Source organism: Aphanomyces invadans (genome assembly GCF_000520115.1).
Source record: "Aphanomyces invadans strain NJM9701 unplaced genomic scaffold supercont1.29, whole genome shotgun sequence".
In the NCBI taxonomy this organism is placed as follows: domain Eukaryota; phylum Oomycota; class Saprolegniomycetes; order Saprolegniales; family Verrucalvaceae; genus Aphanomyces; species Aphanomyces invadans.
In genome coordinates, this window is record NW_008580174.1 from 7,106 (window position 1) to 29,989 (window position 22,884).

A 22,884-nucleotide genomic window follows, 5' to 3' on the forward strand; every position below is an offset into this window, starting at 1 on the left:
GTGATGCAAGACAGGAACAGGCATGGACAATTGGTCCACGCCCATTTCACTCCAAAGTGAGCATGAACAGAGTCCGGATGACCGGATAATTAACCAATCAAAAGTCTGGACATGAATGTGCATGGACATGAACGCTTCCGACACCAGGGCCTCAGTGAATACAGTTGAAATAGGCAATCGAACCGATGGTAGCCCATCCGCCAGTAGAGGCCAACTGGCCAATAAGTGCAAGACATCCTAACGACGTGGCCTTCGCTGGAACTGACTGCTACATGAGAAAAAAGCAGCTAGAAGGCACAAAAAACACTACCGTTGCAGGACCTGACGGACAGGGCAGAGGGGATATTCTCGGCAGAACCGGGTGTTCTGACTAATACAATGATTTATGGTCTTGGTGCATTTTATATATGACGTGATTCCCAATGAATGGAAGGTTTCCATGTGCGCACATGAGGATTTCGCGCACTGTAATGTTGGTACGCCAGTCGTACTTCTCTCTTGATGTTTGTATTCTACCTCTGCGAAATCCGCCAGTTTTTTGAAGTGCATGTCAATGTAAGTGCTGGACGTCACCATGTCCCCTTCAGCTTCAAGTGCGATTACGATGACAGTTCCGCGCGCATTAGACTCGACTGGACTAGGAACCACAGGATTCTCACCATCTCAGGTTCAAGATGAACCAACGACTTGGCTTTTGCACCGGCGACTGGATGGTACTGACGACGAGCACGGAGGAATGCATTCATAGGTGTTGGTGACTAGAGTGCAAAAATCGATGTTTGTGTCGACGGCTGCCCAAATGGCCAACAGATTGAACGTCGCATCCAACAACGTCGCTGCATCCGTGCTCCACCAAGCCAGCCACAGACAAGCTGGGGATTACGCTTTCCGTGCGTGGGATGTCCTTGGTTCACCTTTGCCAATCACGTCGCTGTCCCTCGGTCGACACGGGCACACCGCACTAGAAACTACCCGTTCGATTCAGCTTCATAACGCAATAACAGGCCTCGTCGCAGCGTCAGCAACCTCGTGCCATTGTGGAAGTCGGAATCGATTCGACATATCCATGGGTTGAATGGAGGCCAGCGATCACGGCCAGCAACTCCCCTGCACTTCCGGTGCGGTGCTTGCGGCAGGGATTTCGCGGACCAAGAAATCTCATGTTCATGCAATGCAGTCGTAATGGAATTGTCACGTACAGCATTCAAAGTTGTCGGGTTCGCCACCGGAACGGCTGCCACGAAATGATGGCCAAGCCGTCGTATGGATCTCGCCGGAAGACGGACTGCCACCGATTCACCCAGGACGATCAGGTTGGTTTCCTCCACGTGATGCCGGCAGTGCGCCGACGGCACGTCCTCGACGCACGAGCGCAATCTTCCAGGAAAAACAGGCTGGTGCGAGATTTGGACTGCGCCCCGGTGCGCCAAGGCAATTACAGTACACGCGCCCCGGAGCACGCGTCGCTATTTCACAAATCTGAGCAGCCAGGAGAGGGGGGCGATGCAGAGGAGCTCGTCGTTCCTGAAAGGGCTGCCACGGCCGTCGTCACGGCATTTTCCATTCAAGCCAATGGTGACGGAAGACACGCCGTTGATGGCTGGCCCATCGTCGACCGACAACGATCTGTTGATCACAGCCAGCTGGTTCGTCGAGGACGCCTTCCTCGGTATCTCGAGACCACACCCGGTGCGCACGGCGTTCGCCAGTCGCATGTACACGCTGTACGCCGACATGCACTACCTGCGGGGTCTGGCCGTGGTCATTCTCTTGGCGTTGTCGTTCTTTGAAATTCCGCCGTGGTGTCCACACTCGAGCGGCGACATGCCATGTGGTGACCCCGCCGACCCCGCTACGCCACTCTCGTTTAACATGGCATGGATCACGGACTTTCAAAGCGTGTGCATTGAAGCCTCGTGCCTGACCGTTCTCCTCTTCAACAAATTCGTGCGGTACCTCTACCTGCGAGAGAACTTTACGAGCCGCAAGGACAGGTGCGTCGGCCGACCTCCCTCTTCCGTTCATCCATCTCGCTCGTGCGGCCGCTGTTGACGACCTGTAGTGTTGCCGTGTTGGCGATGATCACGGCGTCGCTCTTCCTTCTCGTCGTTCGCGTCCTCTTTGCCAACACATGGATCGACGTGGTCGCGAGGCAACTCTGTGGGTATTTTCGCGTGCTCATTTTTGCAGTCAAGAACCGCAACGTCCGCCGCACAGCTCGCAAGATCGGGCTCGTCTTGTCCGAGGTCCACACGATTCTATCGCTCGTTGTCGTGTTTGTCGTCTTTTTTGCGTGGGTCTCGACCATGTTGTTCCAGGGCACCGAAGAAGGTATGTTCCAAGGCTGGTCTTCCCCACCAAGTCATGACCACTGCGACGTCAGGTGGCAAGGAGATGCCCAACATCTACGACGCGTGCTGGAACATGATGATCTTGCTCACGGCCGCCAATTTCCCCGACATCATGATGCCCGCCTACGACAAGAATCGCGTCGTCGTCGTCTTTTTCGCGTTCTTCCTGTGCTTTGGGCTCTTCTTCCTCCTCAACGTGGTGCTCGCTGTCATCTTCAACAACTATTCACGTAACTTGAAAGTGTCGGAGGCGGCGCGGCAAAAAACCCGCGTCACCAAGCTCCAACTCGCGTTCGACCTGCTCTGCCACGTTTCGAGCACGGCCATCGTGCTGACTCAAGAGCCGTTGCTGTCGTCGCGCCGCGCACCGACCCCCATGGCAACTTTTACGGCCAAAGATCTGTGGGATCACCGCCACGACGAGTGGTTCCTCGGCGAACCATCGACGAATGAAGGCGTTCCGTGGGACGTCATGGAGCGGCTCTTTGCCCAGATGAATCATTACCGCCACATCGGGTACCTCAAACGGTCCAAGATGCGGCTGCTCTTCGACACGCTCGACTCGAACGGCGACGATATGCTGTGCTGGACCGAGTTCCAGCACATCTGCGACCTCCTGCACATTGCCCTGACCAAGCGACCACCCAAGACGTCCGAGATCGAGCGGTGGTGGCCAACCTTCCACAAGTCGTCGAGGTTCACGGCGATCGCCCGATTCGTGCGGCACAAACGGTTCGAGTCTGCCATCGACATGGTTTTGATCGTCAACACCCTGTTGATCGTGGCCGAGTCGTTGCCGGTCCTGAACGGGGAACGCATGTCGTTCGTGCTCGAGTTCAACTTGTGGGAGCGGCTCGAGCTCGTGTTTTCGATCGTGTATTTGGTCGAGATGGTGCTCAAAGTCGCGGTCCTCGGGACGTCGCGGTACTGGCGGTCCATGAAGAACCGGTTCGACGGCATCGTGACAATCGTCATCTTGGCCGTCGACGTGTATGTGTACTTGCTGGAGAACAACCGATCGTCGATCGTGGTCGTTAAGGTGCTGCTCGTCGCGCGATGTCTGCGGATCTTTCGTCTCATTATCAACGTTGAGCAGTACGTCGCGCCGCGAGACATGTCATGGTCGTTGACGCCCGGCACGCTTGTAGGTACCGCGTGTTTTGCATGACGTGGTTTCGCCTCCTCCCGTTCGCCAAGAACTTGATTGTCATCATGTTTTGCGCCATGTATATCTTTGCGCTCCTTGGGATGCAGTGCTTTGGCGGACTCATCTCGCCCGTTGTCATGACGGCGCGCTTCAACACGAGCGCGTACACGCAAGACGACTACATGGCAAACAACTTTAACGACATGGCGAGCGGCATCGTCACGCTGTTTGAGCTGATCGTTGTCAACAACTGGTTCGTTCTCGCCGAAGGACACGTCCTCGTGACGTCCAAGGTGTCTCGGTGGTTCTTCATCGTGTACTACATCATCTCGGTCACGCTGTTGCTGAATCTCGTCGTGGCGTCCATTTTGGTACGATGGCAATCCTAGGTTGGGACTAGCAGCTCATGTGATGGGCTCGCGTGTAGGAAGCGTTCGTGGACGAGTACCAAGAAGATGCGAGCAACGGAAAATTCGCCGCGAACGACGACGACTTCATCGACGACCTGTACACGAAAGACGAGCAGGAAAACTTGATGATGACGCCCGCTTAATGTATACGCTGCATTCCGCCTTAAGAGCTTGCAACGAGATGGGTGCGGTTGCATCCGACAGCTTCGATCATGGGGGAAGATCGCAAACGAGTGTGCTGACCGCCACACCCCGATGTGAAGGGGATGTGGCGACACCCGACGTCGAATAGAACCGGCAGGTGTGACCACATCAGCATTGGTCGATCCTGTGGCTGCTGCATGCTAGATGGCTGATGTGGACATGGGTTGGTGCATGAGAGAGGTCGGAGGAAGCGATGCACAGTTTGTCCGAGCAGTGCCGCACGTTGAACTGGATGGAACCCGAAGATCGCGCAGTCATGGTGCCTATTTTCAAACCTAATTAGGGATGACCAACACTCTCCACTTCGTTTCTTCCGTCCGCTCGGTCATTTTCGGACGCCATGAAAGACACGTCGAGCGCGTTTGTGGCGCTCTTGGAGAAGGTGCGATGGTCTGGATATGGAGTCTCCGTCCCCAGGACATGACAGTGTCCTTGGTGTTTCGTCATGTTACTGGCGTGATGTGATGCATGACATACACACCTCTGCTCTGTAGACGACAGATTTTGACAAAGATGAGCGGTACATGGCGACCTCTGATTTGTGCAACGAACTCCAGAAAGACGTTGAAATTGGCCCCGACCTCGAACGCAAGTACGCCCCTAATGTCTTGCTTGCGTGTTCCCTCATTTGCTTGATTTCACGCTCGTCGATGACATCGTCGACACATGGGTTGTTTGTATCTACCCTTTCCAATACCATGTGTGCTTGTGTAGAATTTGCGCGGCGGTGCTCAAGCAGCTCGACGACAAGTCAAACGACGTGCAGTCGATTGCTGTGAAATGGTATGGACTCCTCTTCCTTCCCCTGAATGACTCTGACTAAATTGGATAGTTTGGGGATTTTGGTGACCAAAGTGCAAGAAAAGCAAGTCAGCGACATTTGTGAAAAGCTCTGCGACTTGATCTTGAACGGAAAGCAGGAGTTGCGAGACATTTACTCGATCGGGCTCAAGACCATCTTGACGGACGTGAGCACGAAGACGGGCGCGTCCGTCTCGACCACACTTTGCGGACGGCTCTTGATCGGCATTGTGCAATATTCGGACCAATCGGTCAAGTCAGACACGTTGGATATTCTCACCGAATTGCTCAAGCGGTTTGGCCACGATTTCTCCGGTGAACACGTGTCCATCATGGACATCCTCTTGAAGGAACTCAACGACGACCGCGCCTTTGTTCGTAAGCGCGTCACGTCTTGCTTGGGGGCGCTTGGTGTCGTCGCGACGGACGCATTGCTACATCGTCTCGTTGAGCATTTGCTCGCGGATGTGAAACAGGCGTCGTCGTCCGACTCGTCGGAGGTGCGCACCCTCATCCAAACGATCGGGACCCTCAGCCGCACGGTCGGCCACCGTTTGGGTCGCCATTTGTCGACTATCGTGCCTCTCTTTTTGACGTTTTGCGGGTCTCCTGACGACGAATCGATGCAAAACGACACAGCCAACGAACTCCGCGAGAACTGTTTCCAGGGCCTCGAGGCGTTCGTCACGCGCTGCCACACCGAGATCGCACCGCACACGACGGACATATTGTCAGTTGCGATCGCGTTTTCCAAGTACGACCCCAACTACATGTATGGCGACGATGACGATGACACGATGGATAATGACGACGGTGGCGACGACGACGCATACAGCGACGATGGCGACAACGACTACAGCGATGACGACGATGCCAGCTGGAAGGTCCGCCGTGCTGCCCTTCGCGTGGTCTCGGCAATCATCGGAACCCGCCAAGAGCTGCTCGAGTTGATCTACAACCAGTACAGCGAAACGCTGATCGGACGCTTCAAGGAGCGCGAAGAAAGCGTCCGCATCGACGTGTTTGGGGTGGTGTCGGATCTCTTGCGCGCCACGGTCTTGCTGCAGCCCGCGACCGACAAATCGGTCAAACGTCCCGTGCTGACTCGCCAACGTTCGTGCGTCGACCAGCTGCACTCCCGCGTGGGCACGATCATTGCAGCGGCGAACAAACAGCTCGGGCCAAAGACTTCAGTGTCGACGCGATGTGCAGTGCTCAGCATGTTGCGCGAATTAGCCAATGTGGAAGAAGGCCGGTTGGGACCATATTTGGATGCACTTGTGCCAAACGTGTTCAAGGCACTCCAGGACCGCAACTCGAGTTTAAAACTGGACGCGATTTTGTTTTTGCGCCTGTTGATGACGACCCACGACGCGTCGCACTTTCAAAAGCATCTCCCTACGATTGTCCCGTTGGTTGCGGAGAACGCCAAGGAAGATTGGTACAAGATCGTTGCCAAGGCGCTACAGCTTATTGGCGCCATCGTCCAAGTGGTTCGTCCGTCGCCGGCGATGACGCCTCTGTCCCCGAACCTTGTCACTTTTGTTCAGCCGTTGTACAATGCGTTGCTGCCGCGCCTGCAAGCGTACGATATTGACCAGGAAATCAAAGACAACGCAATTGCGAGCATGGGATTGCTCTTGGCCACGTTAGGTACGTTGCAATTTCAGCTAAAGTGCTGGAGTTTGGGCCATGAGTGGCTGGAATTTAAAACCATGCGACCGAGCGATGACTTGGTGAGCAACACCTTACACGGCAATTCAATTCGTAGGAGATCACTTAACGAGTGAACTACCCGTCGTTCTACCGCTTATTCAAGAACGCGTGCAGAACGAAATCACCCGCATCGCTGCCATCAAGGCGCTTGGGATAATCGCCCGTTCTCCGCTAAAACTGGATTTGACGAATGTTCTTGTCGACGTGATCACAACGCTGGCGCAAATGATGCGTCAACAGTCTCGCACACTCAAGCAAACGGCCCTCGACACGTTGATCGCGCTTGCGACTAGCAGGGGTGCAGAGGTATCCCTGCCCATCTTGTGCGACACCGTCCGCGAAGCCGCTGGGTTGATCTCGGACAGCGATCTCCAATTGAGCACCCTCGCCCTCACGTTTGTTCTTCGCACTGTACAAGCGTCCCCATCAGTTGCCCAAGACGCGGCACTGTTGACGAAGGCGTTGCCAAATGCTCTGGCCTTGGCCGCCAGTGCCCTGCTCCAAGGCCAAACCTTGGACGCGCTGTTTGCTTTCCTTGGTCATCTCGTCTCTGTCCACGGATTTGACCAACTGTTCAACGAACTCTACACCACGCCTCGCCCGGACGCAACCAAGCATGCGCTACATAACGTTGCGCGATGTGTCGCGGCCATCTGCGCCAAAGCACCGGTTCAATCGCAAAAGAAAGCGTTCGATTTGTTTGTTCAGGACATTGGCGGTACCGACGTGAGCCAAACCCACGTCGCTCTCTTTTGTCTTGGTGAATTTGGTCGCCACACAAACGTCGCGAGCTTTGGTGATGTACGCGCGCTCATTTTAGGCTGCTTCCAGACGGGTAAGGCGAGCGAAGAAGTTAAGCACGCTGCGGCGTTTGCCCTCGGCAGCGTCTGCGTCGGCAACATGAGCGTGTACTTGCCCACGATCTTGGACGAGCTGAGCAAGGACAGCGGCGTGCACGTGTACCTTCTTTTGAGTGCCCTCAAGGAAGTTTTGTCGACCAAGAACACGGACGTCGTGAACCAATACGTGTCGGCCGTCTTGCCTGTGCTCAATAAGCACTGCGAAAGCGACGAAGAAGGCGTGCGCAACATGGTTGCCGAGTGTCTCGGAAAGCTGGCACTGTTGAACCCTGGGTTGATTTTGCCGAGTGTAACCCAATTTTGCAACGCCAACGCTTCCGTCAAGACGCGATGGACCGCCGTGACGTGCATGAAGTACTGCATGGCGTGTAGCCCCGATGGCGAGCCCATGCGCCACCTCACCGTACGACTTGTCTCCATACCCCAGAAGGTTCCATGGTAGTTGTAACTTAGGTACAACCGATCGTCAACGCCTTGCAAGACGAAAACATGGGCGTCCGTCGAGCGGCGCTCTTGACGTTCAACTCTGCAGCCCACCATCAAGCTGCTTTCCTCAAGCCCCATGTCCGTGACTCGATCGTACCTCTTCTCCTCCAGACGATGGACATCAAGCTCGAGCGGGTCGTGGACTTGGGCCCGTTCAAGCACAAGGTAGATCAGTAAAATAGGATGCATGCCAGGGCACAAGTGGTGTGGTGCATGAACGACCACTGACTGCTCGAAGACTTATCTGTGGAGAGTTAATCTTTGTGCCATGTGGCTAGGTGGACGATGGGTTGGTGCTTCGAAAGGGCGCGTACGGGTGCCTGGACACGTTACTCGATACGCTTCCAACCGAAGTAGACGTAAACGCGTTCGCACCGTACTTGATCAAGGGTCTCCAAGATCACGATGACGTACAAACGTCGTCGCATTTGATTTTGGCCAAACTGACGACGGTCGCCCCCGGAACCGTCCTGAACAACCTGGACGCCCTCTGTGCCCCGTTGGACAAGACGTTGAATCGTCGCCCGAAGGATACCGAGGTGAGCAGCGAAGTCGAGCGCATCAACGACGTCATTCGCAGCGCGCTGCGTGCTGTGGACGCTGTGTCGTCGATTCGTGACGCCGACGTGAATCCCAAGTGGAAGGCCCTGATGGACCGAATCAAAAAGACCGAGAGCCTCTCGGTTATGTTGGAGGCCATCTCGATCGAGCGCGGGGTCAGTTTGGAGGTGTAAGCGCGACTCCGACCACAACCACGGCGTTCTGTCGTAAACCAAGGAACATGAACTGCATGCGTTTGGTGGTGCATCCTACTTCTACCTCATATCCTACGTACAAGCGAATGTTCATGGAATGAGCTTCAATCGCACAGCTGGCGACGTCTTGACGCAAGGCGCGTTGAGCGTCCGTGCCGCCTTCGTCACATGCTGTGCCATCGCCATATCTTCTTGCATTCGCTGTTGCCGTTTCTTCATTTGATTCCGATGCCGGGTCATGTGTTCGGCCAAACTCTCTTCCCGCTCGTACGACTTGTTGCACACGTCGCAGCGATGCCATTGCTTGGCCACGTGTGACGACACGACGGTGTTCTTGAGTGGACTTAGCGTTGCATTCGTCATCAGTAGCATTCTGTCAGCAGCCTTCAAGGGGGTTCTTGCACGGAAGACGTCAGCGTTGTTGGGGGAGGCCGTCACTGCATGGTCGTGGGGACTCGTGCCAGGGTCAGAGGCGTTGGTCACAGTGCCGCGAAGCGGTGGAAGCACCATGGACACCACGTTGGCTCTGGTTGCACTGGCCACAGGCGGGAGGGGGCTCAACGTATTGGCCATGCAGGATCGATTCAATTATGTCAACTTTCGTCGCAGCCCAGTCGGCGCGACCCTTCGTGGCTGCTCTCTTGAAGAGTTACATTTCCTACTCGTGAAACCACCCAACGATCGGTTACGCTACCACCCCTTCAGGGATGGAGATTTTGTTACTCAGCCATCACTCACCTGCGGAACCCGGACATCCAGGACAGTGTACGAATACGACGATCGACATCGTCGAACGATAGCCGTAGCACCAAGCATGAAGTATTGCAACAACACAAACATCGAGGGGTTGCCTCGCGCATCGATCTCGGCGCCGTTTACAGATTCAGCTCGGCGAAAAGGGCGACCGTTTCCCACCGAATTACAAAATTTTATTTAAAAAGGCACATTATCATCTTTGTAACAGATTCGATTTTGTAGTCGTATTTTATATTATTCCACTTCAAAAAATGCCAATTCACCAAATCCAACTGGCCAAAAACACATGAAATAATGCTCGGGTGACATTGTAGAGCTTAGACGCGTTTCCAAATGGAGGCGGCACCGCATGAGCGGTCGATCCATCGATGAATCGTGCGCATGCCGAGTAGTCACGTAACGTTGCTGTCGAGTGTGGAGTGGCTGATGGAATTCCGAGCTGCCACTGGACTTTGTCGTTGACGGCAACAAAACAAAAAGCGTCATTATTTCACAAAATTACAACGATTTTTCCACGACGAATGAAAAGTTCTTATTCCGAGGTCCGAATGAACAACAACTGGACGGAGGCAAATCCTCCAAAGCCGTCGTGACGCCGGGAGCCGTGGCCGCATAGGTTTATTGGTCGCGACGGCAGCACCATGTCGCCGATGAAGGAAAAGACACCCCTCTTGGCAGCGACCAGCACTGCGCTGTCTCCGAATCATGCAAGTCAAACGCCGCCGTTTGCCTTCACCGCGCCAGAAGACCACCGCGGGTGTGGGTCGGCCATCTTTTTCACCTGGCTCACGCCGTTGATGGATCTTGGAAGCAAGAAACCGCTTGAGTTCGAAGATCTGTACCAACTGGATCGAGAGAACCGTGCGGGCCACGTTGCGACACGGTTCGGTCACTTCTGGGCATTGGAGCAAGCCACGCCGTCGCCGAGTTTGTCGTGGGCATTGGCGCGGGCGTTCGGTCGTCCGTTTGTCCTCGCCGGGTTCCTCCGTCTCGTCCGCACGACGCTACAGTTCACCGCACCCATCGTCATCAAGAAGACCATCGCGTACCTTCGCGACCCTGCCGCCGATCCCACAGACGGGTACATCCTCGTGGCCGTGATCTTTGTCTCGGGGGTGATCTCGTCCTTCTGTTTTCGGCAGTACATGTACTACGTCAAGGAAACGGGTCTCCGCTTTCGAAGCGCGCTCGTGGACCAAGTGTTTGCAAAGTCACTGCGGCTGTCCAGTCGTGCCCAACAGCAACGGTCGACGGGGGAAATTACAAACCTCATGTCGATTGACGCGGCGCGACTCCAGCGGCTCACAGTCGACTTGCACACGGTGTGGGTCGTTCCGTACTTGATCTTGATCTCGTGTTTCATGCTGTACGACGAGCTCGGGATCTCGTTCGTTGCCGGCATCGCTGTGATTCTCCTTGTGATCCCGATCACGCTGTGTCTCTCACGCGTGATGAAGCGCCTCCAGAAAGCCCTCATGGACGTCAAGGATCGCCGCGTGAAATTGTGCTACGAAGTGCTAGCCGGCATCAAAGTCATTAAGCTGCAAGCATGGGAGCTCAGCTTCACCAAACGCGTGATGGAGTACCGCACGGACGAACTGCTCAAGTTTCGATCGTACATTGTAACCCAAGCCATCTCGAGTGCCGTGTACAACGGCGTGCCGTCGCTAGTCGCGATGGCGTCGTTTGTCTCGTACGTGCTTCTCGGCAATGCCCTCGACGTAAGCACGGCGCTGACATCGCTCGCTTTATTCAACGTGCTGCGATTTCCGCTGTTCAAGCTCCCGCAAGTGGTCAATGCCATCGTGGAAGCGTCCGTGAGTGTCAAGCGGCTGCGCGACTTTCTCCTTGACGAAGAGCGCGTTGTCGTTGGTCCGGGGAGCCTCACCGCTCCAGGCATCCTCGTGGATCGCGCCGACTTTTCGTTTGATGCGGCCTCGACCCCTCCACTGCAAAACGTGTCGCTGTCCCTTCAATCTGGCGATCTTGTTGCGGTAGTCGGCGCTGTCGGCAGCGGCAAGTCAACTTTGCTTCAAGGCATTCTCGGAGACGCTACGTGCAGCACCGGGCACGTCTTTCGCCGAGGCCGCGTCGCGTACGTGAGCCAGCAGCCGTTCATTCAGAATGCGACGTTGCGAGACAACATTTTGTTTGGGTTACCGTTTGAGCACTGGCGGTACGAACGTGCGGTCGCTGTGAGTTGCCTCGTCGACGATTTGGCGATGCTGCCATTTGGCGATCGCACCGAAATTGGCGAGAAAGGGATCAACCTGAGCGGTGGCCAACGCACTCGCGTGGCCCTCGCACGCGCCATCTATCAAGACGCAGACATCTACCTGTTTGACGATGTCCTGGCGGCCGTGGACAGCCATGTTGGCGCCGACATCTTCCACCGGTGCATGCTCGACATTCTCAAAGACAAGCTGGTCGTGATGGTGACCAATAACCTGGGGGTGCTCCCCCACTGCAGCCGCATCCTCGTCCTCGTCAACGGGCATGTCGCACAGCAAGGCTCCTACGCGGACTTGATGCAAACCAAGTTGGAGCTAGCTACCATGGTGGCTACGTTCCAAGGCGGGTCTGCCATCGACGGGGACGCGGCGCCTGTGCCGTTTGAACTCAAAGGAAACGACGTTGCATCGCCCCGGCCAGATGCTGATGCAAGTGACTCTGCGACACGGGCAGTCGACGCCCTAGCAGACGCAGCGGTCGCCCGACGCAAGATCACATTGAGCGATGCCGGCGCCGACGACGACGATGCCGCGAAGGATGCCATCGTTGTCGACGCAATACCCACGGCCGCTCTGATGGTCAAGGAAGACCGTTCGACCGGTCAAGTGGGGTGGCCGATATACTTGGTGTGGATTCAAGCGTGCGGTGGGCTCATCGCGGCTCTCGGCGTCCTTGTCGTGTACTTGATCGCGCAGGGCATGACGTTGTGTGCGACCCTTTGGCTGTCGCTATGGTCCAACCACCCACAGCCATCCGACCAGACGTTCTACCTGTCGATCTTCGTCGTCCTCAACGTCGCATACATCTTGTGCTTGTTTTTCCGCGCCGTGTCGATTTATTTGTTTGGGCTCGTGGGGGCCAAGGAGCTGTTTCAGCGCTTGATCACGCAAATCCTGCGGTCGCCCATGACGTTCTTCGACACCACCCCCCTCGGCCGCATCGTAAACCGCCTCTCCAAGGACATGTATACGACCGACGAGGACATTCCGTCGTCGTTTGGGTCGATTTTGACCGCATCGATCGCCGCCACGTCGACGATTGGAACGATTGTGTACGTGACACCGCTTTTTAGCGTCGTGCTCGTGCCAGTCGGGTGGTGGTATTTGTCGGCGCAACAGTTTTTCATCGCGACGTCGCGGGAGCTCCAGCGGCTCGATTCGATCTCGCGCAGCCCAGTCTACGCCCTGCTCACGGAAACGTTGGACGGGATGAGCACGATCCGCGCGTACGGCGTCGAAGAATCGTTCCGGCACCGGCTCCGCAACCTCCTGGACACAAACCAGCGCGCGTACTTGCTCAACTTCGCCGTCAACTGCTGGCTCGGTTTGCGCCTCGAGTTTACTGGCACCGTCATCGCAACATTTGCAGCGTTTTTTGCCGTGTGGACCAAACCGACGCAAGCGGAATGGTTTGCTGGTCTTGCGGGCGTCTCCCTCTCGTACGCGTTTCAAATCACGCGCAACTTGAACATTGGGGTCACCACACTCAGCGAGCTTGAAACCGAGATGGTGTCGGTGGAACGCATCCACGCATACACGACGCTGCCGTCGGAGGCGGCGCTCCGTCAATCGGAAAACGTCGCGGTCCAGCCCATGGCCGCCGCGTGGCCGAGTCATGGCCGCATTGTGTTTGACAACGTAACATTGCAGTACCGCGCGGGGCTGCCGCCCGTGCTCCGTCAGCTCTCGTTTACGATTGAGCCGCAAGAAAAAATTGGGGTTGTCGGGCGGACGGGCGCGGGCAAGTCAAGTCTGGTCGTCGCGCTGCTGCGACTCGTCGAAGTGCAAAGCGGGATCATTTACATTGACGGCATCGACGTGTCGTTGCTTGGGCTGCACGACCTCCGCGAAAAGATCGCGATCATTCCACAAGACCCCGTGCTTTTCTCCGGCACAGTACGTCGTTGTGGTCGGGCCGTCGTGTCCATTCATGTCCCTGCGGACGTTGCTACATGTAGGTGCGATCCAACTTGGACCCGTTCGACTTGTACGACGACGCGGCGCTGTGGGCATCCCTGACACGGTCCCACCTCGACCACAAGGTACGCACGTGTTAACGTCATGCCACGTTATCGAGATTGCCGTGGATGACATGCGTGGTCGTGGCAGGTGGCGAGTTTGGATGACGTTGTCGAAGAGCGGGGGTACAACTTTAGCGTAGGCGAGCGCCAATTGCTGTGCATCGCCCGCGCGCTTCTCAAGAACACGCGTATTTTGGTCATGGACGAAGCAACAGCGTCCATCGATGCCACGACGGACGCGTCGCTGCAAGCCACGATGCGCGTCGAGTTTGCATGTTGCACGGTGCTTACGATTGCGCACCGCATCAACACCATCTTGGACTCGTCACGGATCCTTGTCATGGACCAGGGCGCGGTCGCCGAGTTCGACACGCCATCTGCGCTGCTCGAGAACGACAGCGGCATTTTTTCGAGCCTCGTGTCCCACTGGCGCGACGACGCTCCGTCCTTGTAACCAGTGAGTGCCCGCGCCACCATAATTTAGATCATGTCCGCATGACAACGTGAATTGAGTCTGCGCGTTTTGAACTTCTTTCATCGTCCGCTCCAGATATGTGCGGACATGTTTCGAGAGCTTGGCACCCGCGACTTCTAGCACACGTTGGCCAGGTGCGTGTACGAGGTGCAGACGCTGAATCAATGCATTTCTTCTGTGCGGCTGGATCACGTGCAGAGAATGTAGAGGACGTTGTGTAGCCGCGGAACGAGCCATGGCGCTCTCCCCCACGACCACCAACGCACTTCGGTCGACGCGATCAACGTGTTTGGAAGCTCAGTATCAACCCATAGAATGCGTCCATGATGAAACTGCACAGAGGTTGCGACTCCAGCGCATCGAGATCTGACGATTGGGCCAACCGCTCTGGTGTTTTCTGTGCACACCGGTCAACGGATGAGTTGACACCACAATACGTTCTATGCGCGACTCGTGCAACGCGCTGGTGGTGTCGTTTTATGGATAAATAAGGTGTTGGGTTAAAGATCCGTGTCGAGTGTGGCGTCCACTGTGAGGATCGCGTTGACGAAGTCGCCATGGCATTCTTCTAAGGCGCGAATGGCGTCGGCTTCGTCCATCCCAAACTATTCAATGCGGATAACGTAGTTGCCGCCACACCTCGCGGAATATGTACCTGTGCACGCAAGATGGACACATCCAGCGCATCGAACGTCGTGACGCCGTTCGTCGTCACTGGATGGTCAAGAGGGTTCACTGCTCTCGCTCCCTGCGTGGCAAACGCGAACAATTCTACCCATGGCATGAACGCACGAGCGAGGAGATTTCGACGCGTACGATCTACAAGGGCTTGGTTCGTATTGGCGGCATCGCGTACCATTGCCACCAAGGTCGGGTGCCGTGCGATCAACATGTCCTTTAATTCCTGTGCATCTTGTTAGCGCACGAGACGGTTGGTGTTGCATGTTCAGTCGGTACCCGTAACTTCGCGCGTGGCAAGACCTCACGGCGCTTTAACTCTGACAGACTCTGTAGGACTTGGATGACGTCGTGCTGCGATAGTCGTTGCTCATGCGCCATCTTTTCGAGTGCTTCCGTTGCTTGCACTGACGGGCATTTGTACCATTATCCGGAAACCTCTCGATTATCCGGGAGGTGGCTCTACCAATAATCGGCAAAATGTTCGCCCGCGTTCGCCGCCAAGCGGTCGTTCGAGTCCTGTCGCTGTCGCCATGCATCGCTTCGACTGCTTTGACCGTGCAGTGCTGCACGGTGATTAGAATTCCTGCCTACCATGCGTGCCACCGTCCTCATGTCAGTCTGGAATTGCAGCGAGGTGCCAGGATGTTCTCGACAACGCCACCCGCTCCTCCCTCCGATCCAGCCTCGCCCGGCACAGACATTCCCGGCGCCACACTCACGTCGGGCGACAAGTTCGTCATGGTATACACGTGTACAGGTAAGTGCATGCTCTGCGCCACATGCATGCGGCCTCACGCGTTGGGCATGTTTCTAGTGTGTGATACTCGTGCCGCCAAGACAATAAGCAAGCATGCGTACTACAACGGCGTCGTCCTCATTCGGTGCCCAACGTGCCAAAACTTGCACTTGATCGCCGACCGTCTCGGTTGGTTTGAAGATGACGGGTTCGACGTCCAGGAAGTGTTGGCGGCAAAAGGCGGCAACGCTCGCATCGTCACGCACGACAACATCCTCGAGCTCACGGAAGACGACGTTCTTGGGACTCCGCGGCCCAAGCCGTCGTCCTAACCTCCCTGAACACGACCCTTGCAACCATTCTAGTGTTCATGTTTGGGCATCGATCGAGCGTCCACGGCTCCAAGCAGCGCACCCAGGACGAGAGCACGGATGACCCCACGGCGCATGGATGTGACTTGAAGGTCAGAATTGTTCCACACGCACCTGAACACATGAATCCAGGCACTGTGAACATGGAATCCATTGCCGTAAAGCTCTCCTCAATTCTCATGCAGCTGCCGCTGGCGCTCGCCAGGGCGACCTCACGCGATAGTCTTCTCGTCCCAGCGCACTCCTGTCTTTCCCATTCTCATGCTTTAATGCGCCAGCATCTTCCTCTACGTTATCTTCAAAATAACCGCCCCAACGAGCTACCTGAAGTTACTAGATCCCGAGCTTGAGCAAGTTGCGAAGGACGTGTACTGCGTCCTTCAGGAGTGATGAATATCCATGAATGTGCTCACTTCTCAATGGGATGGCCGCTCGCCCCAGCCACATGCATGGGCTCGTTGGAAATGCGAGTCGTCGTTGAATTGTTAATCGCCTTTCGTCTCGTCGTCACGCCTCTGTAACAGTTCCTGCTGTTGCTGATACTGCTCGAGCTTGCTCTGGAGCCACGGGCGTCGGCCCTGGCCTCGAAACAGCACTTGCTCGTGCGTGTTGACTTGAACGCTCGGGTTGGCACTCGCGAGCGAATTGGTCTTGAGGAACCGCGTCGAGTCCATCGTGGCCGTCTCAATATGGAGCTTGCGTTTCTCGCTCTGTTTTTTGTGTCGCGTCATGTGTTCGACGGCGGCCTCGCGCCGTTCGTACTTGCGTGGGCACACGGGGCACTGGAACCATTCTTTGCCATCGCGGACGTCGCGGACGGGGGCCGCCGAGTCGTCCGGGCCTTCGAGGGGCGTCAATTCGACCGCTGCCGTCGACGCGTTGGTGCCGTTGTCGCTTGTCGCCTTGCCCTCGCATGTGTGGAATTGCAACGCACGCTTCGCGTTGAACGTGAGTCCGCACGCTTTGCAGTGAAACGGATGGAGTTTCTTTTCATCGACGGCCTTGTTGGGTGCCAACGTGAGCTGGGCAATCCCAGCTTGCTTGAACTTGCCGATCTTGATCGACGTCTGCGCCTGGTACATCTCCTTCCCCGTCGTCATGTACGCGTCGATGATGCAGCCCGCAACGACCGCTTCGAACTGGTGCACGTGCTCGCGGAGGTCGCGAAACTCGGCAAACATTTTCTTTGCGCGGTTGCACACAATCTCATGCAAGTCCAAATTGGCGCCGGTGTGGTCGATGAGACGGCACGCTTTTTGTTTCATCTAGACAGAAGGACGCGTGAGCACAATGTCGTCATTCGTCGGCGGCGGTCAGAGAATTGCAGGGACATGGGCATGTACCTGATCTTTATACCCGATACGCGTCCGCCGCTCATCCTTGCCCATCTGACTCAAGTTCATCTCGACAAACTCGGACGCGCGCCGCAGATTTGCCGATTGTTCACCGTCCTTTTGACGTCCCACGATGGCGTTAAAGGACGAGAAACGTCACGACATGAATCGTTCTACCTGCGAAATCATCGTGCGAAGGTTGTGCCCCATCGAGAAGAGCTTGTTGGGCGCTGGGCCGTGATGACTCTTGTCTTCCTCGCCTTCAAACTTTCGGTACGCGCTACCTTCGTGGACGATGTGGTCCTGCACGACGTTTCCGCACCCTTTGCCGTCGGGTCCCATGCACACCGTGTCTCCACGTGCGTAGTCCGTGATATAGTTGTGTTGTTCCGTGTTGCCGCACACGTCGCACACAAATCGCGGCGCCGAGTTCATTTCCGCATCGAGTTCCGAAAACTCGTCCGCGTCGGACTTGCCCGCCTGCTTCATCTTTTTGATAAGTTGGATCACGTCTCCAACTTTCATGTCCGGCACAAGAAGATTCGCAATACGGTCTTCCATGGGCAGCTGTGGTTCTTTCGGATCCTGGATAGTCGACACCGTGACGCGCGGTGGGGGCACCAGAATCGATACCGACGATGGTTTCGGTTGCGCCGACATGTCGTACTTCATGGCCGTGGTCGCCATCGCACCCATACCAACTTTCGGTTTCTTGACCATTGGTTCTTCCACTGGCTGTGGCAAGAACGCAGCCGCGCTCCCTGCATTTAGGGACGCAAAGAAGTCTTCCGCGTTCGCATCCACAAGGTCCATCACGCTGCGAAGATAATTCCGCACTGGACAAATTGTGTTTGGGGGGTCGGAACGTATCCGGATATCCGGATACATGCTTCGTCCATTTGCATGGTCGAAGGCGGCGTGGCGCGGCGGCACGTCCAAGTGGATTCCATGAATACACAGACACATATTGTGGGATGAGACAGAAATGTGGGGTGGTTTGTGGACGAGGGAGCATGTGCTCCCATCCACGGCAGCAAATGCGGTGGCGATACATATCACTGACCGGTCCGTGCATCATCCATCATCACCGTACGAAAGGATCGAGACGACGTCGATGACCGAGACGGCCAATTTGAGACGAATGCCGTCGAAGAAGACCTCGACGACAGTTCACCACATCTTCTCGTTCGTTAGCTCCCCTTGGCAGGTGAAAGTTGAAGCTCAGAAAGAAGGCGATCGCCCACAGACAGGGTTTACATGGATGACTATTGAGGTTTAGTTGGAAGGGTTTTTGGCTCTATTCCCACTCAATGGTGGCAGGGGGCTTGGACGAAATGTCATACACGACGCGGTTGACGCCTCGGACTTCGTTGATGATGCGGTTCGACATGATAGCGAGAACGTCGTGAGGCATGTGATACCAGTCGGCCGTCATGAAGTCGGACGTGCTCACGGCGCGAATCGCAATCACCTTTTCGTACGTTCGGCCATCGCCCATGACACCGACCGACTTGACGGGAAGGAGCACGCAGAACGCCTGGCCGGTCGTGCGGTAGTGGCCGTGCTTGCGAAGTTCGTCCAAGAAGATGGTGTCGGCCTGTCGCAAAATGTCGAGCGCTTCCTTGGTCACTTCGCCAAGGACGCGGATGGCGAGGCCCGGGCCGGGGAAGGGGTGGCGCCACACGCTGGCTTCGTCGATGCCGAGGGCCATGCCGAGCTCGCGGACTTCATCCTTGAACAGTTCGCGAAGCGGTTCGATGAGCTTGAGATGCATCGTGTCGGGGAGACCGCCAACATTGTGGTGTGTCTTAATCGTGGCGCTTGGGCCCTTGTAGCTGATGCTTTCAATCACATCGGGGTACAACGTGCCCTGGAGCAAGAAGTCGACGGGGTGGTCGATGCGCGCCGCTTCTTCTTGGAAGAGGTCGATGAACAGGTTGCCGATCGTCTTGCGCTTCGTTTCGGGGTCGGTCACGCCCTTGAGCTTGGCTAGGAAGCGGTCCGATGCGTCGATGCAGTGCAAGTTGATGCCCAAGTGCTTTTGCAATCGGTCGACAACCTCAACAGCCTCGTTGGCGCGCAACAGCCCGTTGTCGATGAGCACGGCATGGAAACGATCGCCGATGGCACGGTGAAGAAGCGCGGCCGCCACGGACGAGTCGACACCACCAGAGACAGCACCGATGACATGGCCGTGGGGACCAACGGTTTGGCGAACTTCTTCAATAAAAGCGTCCGCGATGCTGCGCATGTTCCAGTCCGTGGGCGACCCGCAGATGTCGACGACAAAGTTCTTGAGGAGGACCTTGCCGAGCGGCGAGTGCGTGACTTCGGGGTGGAATTGGATCCCAAAGTGCTTCTTGGACGCGTTCGCGATCGCAGCATGTTCCGAGTTGGCCGTGAACGCGATGTCAACGAACCCGGTGGGGGTCTTGGTGAGCTTGTCACCGTGGCTCATCCACACTTGGAAGTCGCCGTCGGTGAGGCCGTCGAGGAAACCGAGGTGCGCCGAGCGATCCACGGCATGCGTGGACACCATGGCCTTGCCGTACTCACGGTGTTGGCCTTTCGCGACGGTGCCACCGAACGTGTACGCCAATTCTTGCATACCGTAGCAAATCCCGAGGAGAGGCAAGTTGTGTTGTTCAATGAACTTCCACACTTCCGGGCGGACGTGGGGCGCACCTTCTTCGTACACCGAGTTGGGTCCACCCGACAAGATAATCCCGGTGAGCTGGTGCTTGCTCAGCTCCTCCGCGGTCACCAAACACGAGTAGAGCTCGCAAAACACGTGCAATTCTACACACGACGACCTGCGTGAGACACCGATGGGCGCGCACGGAAGATTGTGGCCATCACATACCGCGGACGCGGCGCGCGATCAAGTGGCTGTACTGGGACCCAAAGTCCAAGATGGCGATTTGTGGGCGGTTCGTCACGGGCGTTGTCATGCGAATGATCCAAGTTTCAAAATGAGCCGAAGTGAAACGGCACACGGAGAGAAATAGAAAAAACAATTCTCTCTCGCATCTTTCTTAAAGTATAGGATGATGTCCATTTCAATTAAAATATGCCTGGACTTCCCCACCACTAATGTGAGCGTTTCTGATTGGCCCACGCCGGAGCCACCAACTTCCATGGGCCACAAGAACACAAGAACGACGAAAGGACGCCGCGGCCAACGCTGGCCTGCTGCCCGACGGCAGATCCATCGGGTAGCGCTGGTCAAGGCAAGGACAACGTAGGATAAATATGGAGAAGGTTGGAGGTAGATGGAGCGAAGTGGCTGGATGCTCACACCTGAACGTGGATGGCCTGTTCCAGACCAAATAGTGTCAAGTCACACAGCATCCTGCTTCACAGCGTATACCTATGTCCACCTTGACCTGACGATTGCGATGGTGATTGCGAGTGGCTGGTGCTGGTGCCAACGAACGGCGTGGACTGCGTGCGGGACGGGGGGTTTGATTTCCGCCAGTTCTGTCAAACTTCAATCTGTGTCTCGTGTTTCACAGTTCGCGGAGCAGGACGAAGCATAGGCCTCCGCTGTGGCTACATCGCATGGGACTTCGTTCGCATTATCCCCCAACGCAACACGCTGCTCCTTATTGCGACAAAGCAACTGCGCCACAGTTGCTCGACTTTGGCATACCAGCGATGATGCCGTGTTGAAATGAAACCAACCACTGATGTGGTCCATGGCGACCTGGTTGCGTACTAAAGAATAACATTGGCTCACTGTCGACCGCATCGTGAGTAGTTATACTTAGATGTTATCCGAAACGCATGTGGAGCGGGTTGAGGCTCTTGACGAGTTGGGAGAGGTGGTCGATGATGGTCGGGTCCCTATCACGACCTCAACCTCGTGAGGATTTGGGACGAAGATTCAGCAAACATCCGGCCAATGTGTTTATGCGATTGCCAGGGAAGAAGACGGCAGCTGAGGCCCGCATTCGATCGAAAACCACGGTCCGTGTGGATGCATACACCACACACCAAACACTTCACAGCCACCACGGCATACCGTGGATGTATCGTAGATGCTGCCCCTTAACGTGCTTCCCTACCGCTTCATCTCGCGGGTGTGGGGCGCTGTCAACGACATCAACTTGTGTGGCCTAGCTTCCACGGCGTGACCTCATCAGGTGGGTGCGTAGGCCTTCTTGCTTGCGGGAACCAGTCTATCGAGCGTGGACGCATGCATTCGATTGCCAGCTGGACGAAATGCAGCATCCTCTGCGGGAGTACAAGAACCTCGGCGAGTTCTTCTCTCGTCAGCTCAAAGTACGTCTTGCTGGCTTGTCCAAGGAACAGCCTTGTGAACTCTAGTACCCCATGTGGTTGTCATAATGGTTTTAGGACGGCATTCGGCCAGTTGACATGGACCCACAGAAGGTGTGTAGTCCCGTGGACGGCCGCATCTCGACCATCGGAACTGTCGAGTGCACCGAAGGCATTCCTGTCTTGGAGCAGATCAAGGCATGGCGAGTCCCTGGCGTATTCATTTCTCACGCTGTCCATGGTTGGTGTGTCGTTAGGGTGTACGATATCGCCTGGACGAGTTCCTGGGTGACGTTCCCGAATTTTTTACCACCCCCCGGCCTGGGAAAGCGTAAGCGCGTCGGGGGGTTGCATGCAACAGCCATGACACGATTGGTTGTGGCAGGCTCTTCCATTGTGTCATCTACTTGGCCCCGGGCGACTACCATCGCATCCACTCGCCCATCGACTGGCACATGACAGAGCGGCGCCACTTTCCGGGCAACCTCTTCCCTGTCAACTCGCTGGCCGTCGCGACCGTCCCAAGTTTGTTTACGTGGAACGAACGTGTGGTACGTACGACCGACAGTCAACCTTGGTCTGTCTCACATGTGACAGGTGCTGTTAGGGCAATGGGCGCATGGCTTTCACTCGCTCACGGCCGTCGGCGCGACGAACGTAGGGTCGATCTTGCTTGACGTGGAGCCTGTACGTCCAACCCATGAAAGGACCGAACCATCGACGTAATAATGCGCCAGGAGCTTACCACCAACATGTTCTACGACCACCACAAGATTCGCCCGAAATGGGGCGCGTGCCGCGCCAAGGTGTACGACCCGTTCCATTCGGTGGTCCGTGGCACCCAAGTCGGCCAATTCAAGGTACTTTGCCACATTCACAATCGACCTTTGACCGCCGTCCATCTAGTTGGGATCGACGGTGGTGCTCGTGTTTGAAGCGCCGGCCGACTTTACATTCACAGTCATCCCTGGGGATAAAGTACGATTTCAAAGCAGCAACCGTTTATGAAGTCCGCGTGTAGGTGCGATATGGCCAAGCCATTGGATTGTTACCGCGCGCGGCACTAGCAGACAAAGCGCACCCGGCCGGGACGACTGCCACATCCACCACCGCGACCGACGCCAACGATCCATGAGATCCGTATCGTCAAGACATCGCCGTGGTCAAGTCATGCAGTTCTTCAGACGCACATCGTGTACATTAACACTACATGTTTTACCTTGTTTCCGCTGTGGCCGCGCCTCATCGATCGAACCGATAGTCATGCC

General features: G+C 56.1%; 9 protein-coding genes across 11 annotated transcripts; 5 read left to right on the plus strand and 4 right to left on the minus strand.

Annotated features, from left to right (window-relative positions):
• Window positions 1–1,482: 1,482 nt before the first annotated feature.
• H310_10939 (hypothetical protein) lies at window positions 1,483–4,071 on the plus strand. Its single transcript, XM_008877430.1, has 5 exons — window positions 1,483–1,994; window positions 2,063–2,331; window positions 2,384–3,446; window positions 3,500–3,869; window positions 3,926–4,071. The coding sequence occupies exons 1-5, from the start codon at window positions 1,504–1,506 to the stop codon at window positions 4,049–4,051; spliced, it is 2,319 nt and encodes a 772-aa protein (XP_008875652.1). The 5' UTR covers window positions 1,483–1,503; the 3' UTR covers window positions 4,052–4,071.
• A 360-nt stretch (window positions 4,072–4,431) lies between these two features.
• On the plus strand, window positions 4,432–9,364 carry H310_10940 (hypothetical protein). The gene is made up of 7 exons (XM_008877431.1): window positions 4,432–4,494; window positions 4,607–4,704; window positions 4,827–4,895; window positions 4,945–6,566; window positions 6,685–7,892; window positions 7,943–8,140; window positions 8,254–9,364. Exons 1-7 carry the CDS (start codon window positions 4,453–4,455, stop codon window positions 8,707–8,709), a joined length of 3,693 nt encoding a protein of 1,230 aa, XP_008875653.1. The 5' UTR covers window positions 4,432–4,452; the 3' UTR covers window positions 8,710–9,364.
• On the minus strand, window positions 8,821–9,303 carry H310_10941 (hypothetical protein; the record flags this gene model as incomplete). The annotated part of the gene is made up of 1 exon (XM_008877432.1): window positions 8,821–9,303. One exon carries the CDS (start codon window positions 9,301–9,303, stop codon window positions 8,821–8,823), a length of 483 nt encoding a protein of 160 aa, XP_008875654.1.
• A 656-nt stretch (window positions 9,365–10,020) lies between the features above and the next one.
• Window positions 10,021–14,741, plus strand: H310_10942. Of its 2 annotated transcripts, XM_008877434.1 has the most exons (5): window positions 10,021–10,567; window positions 10,629–13,613; window positions 13,676–13,759; window positions 13,827–14,347; window positions 14,421–14,741. In XM_008877434.1, the coding sequence occupies exons 2-4, from the start codon at window positions 10,632–10,634 to the stop codon at window positions 14,190–14,192; spliced, it is 3,432 nt and encodes a 1,143-aa protein (XP_008875656.1). In that variant the 5' UTR covers window positions 10,021–10,567; window positions 10,629–10,631; the 3' UTR covers window positions 14,193–14,347; window positions 14,421–14,741. The 2 variants fall into 2 exon arrangements, with proteins under 2 accessions (XP_008875656.1, XP_008875655.1); XM_008877433.1 differs by having other exon boundaries at window positions 10,021–13,613.
• Window positions 14,569–15,287, minus strand: H310_10943. Of its 2 annotated transcripts, XM_008877435.1 has the most exons (4): window positions 15,171–15,287; window positions 15,030–15,117; window positions 14,869–14,984; window positions 14,569–14,818 (listed from the first exon to the last, which is right to left on the minus strand). In XM_008877435.1, the coding sequence occupies exons 1-4, from the start codon at window positions 15,270–15,272 to the stop codon at window positions 14,714–14,716; spliced, it is 411 nt and encodes a 136-aa protein (XP_008875657.1). In that variant the 5' UTR covers window positions 15,273–15,287; the 3' UTR covers window positions 14,569–14,713. The 2 variants fall into 2 exon arrangements, with proteins under 2 accessions (XP_008875657.1, XP_008875658.1); XM_008877436.1 differs by having other exon boundaries at window positions 14,569–14,984.
• A 78-nt stretch (window positions 15,288–15,365) lies between these two features.
• On the plus strand, window positions 15,366–16,204 carry H310_10944 (hypothetical protein). Its single transcript, XM_008877437.1, has 2 exons — window positions 15,366–15,651; window positions 15,709–16,204. Exons 1-2 carry the CDS (start codon window positions 15,372–15,374, stop codon window positions 15,960–15,962), a joined length of 534 nt encoding a protein of 177 aa, XP_008875659.1. The 5' UTR covers window positions 15,366–15,371; the 3' UTR covers window positions 15,963–16,204.
• Window positions 16,205–16,226: 22 nt separating this feature from the next.
• Window positions 16,227–18,168, minus strand: H310_10945 (hypothetical protein). Its single transcript, XM_008877438.1, has 3 exons — window positions 17,513–18,168; window positions 17,345–17,452; window positions 16,227–17,266 (listed from the first exon to the last, which is right to left on the minus strand). The coding sequence occupies exons 1-3, from the start codon at window positions 18,146–18,148 to the stop codon at window positions 16,487–16,489; spliced, it is 1,524 nt and encodes a 507-aa protein (XP_008875660.1). The 5' UTR covers window positions 18,149–18,168; the 3' UTR covers window positions 16,227–16,486.
• Window positions 18,169–18,566: 398 nt separating this feature from the next.
• On the minus strand, window positions 18,567–20,297 carry H310_10946 (GMP synthase (glutamine-hydrolyzing) domain-containing protein). Its single transcript, XM_008877439.1, has 2 exons — window positions 20,199–20,297; window positions 18,567–20,134 (listed from the first exon to the last, which is right to left on the minus strand). The coding sequence occupies exons 1-2, from the start codon at window positions 20,284–20,286 to the stop codon at window positions 18,633–18,635; spliced, it is 1,590 nt and encodes a 529-aa protein (XP_008875661.1). The 5' UTR covers window positions 20,287–20,297; the 3' UTR covers window positions 18,567–18,632.
• Window positions 20,298–21,247: 950 nt separating this feature from the next.
• Window positions 21,248–22,751, plus strand: H310_10947 (phosphatidylserine decarboxylase; the record flags this gene model as incomplete). Its single annotated transcript, XM_008877440.1, has 10 exons — window positions 21,248–21,304; window positions 21,376–21,446; window positions 21,493–21,619; window positions 21,695–21,823; window positions 21,874–21,947; window positions 22,002–22,167; window positions 22,214–22,303; window positions 22,354–22,476; window positions 22,523–22,594; window positions 22,638–22,751. The coding sequence occupies 10 exons, from the start codon at window positions 21,248–21,250 to the stop codon at window positions 22,749–22,751; spliced, it is 1,023 nt and encodes a 340-aa protein (XP_008875662.1).
• Between the last annotated feature and the right edge of the window lie 133 nt (window positions 22,752–22,884).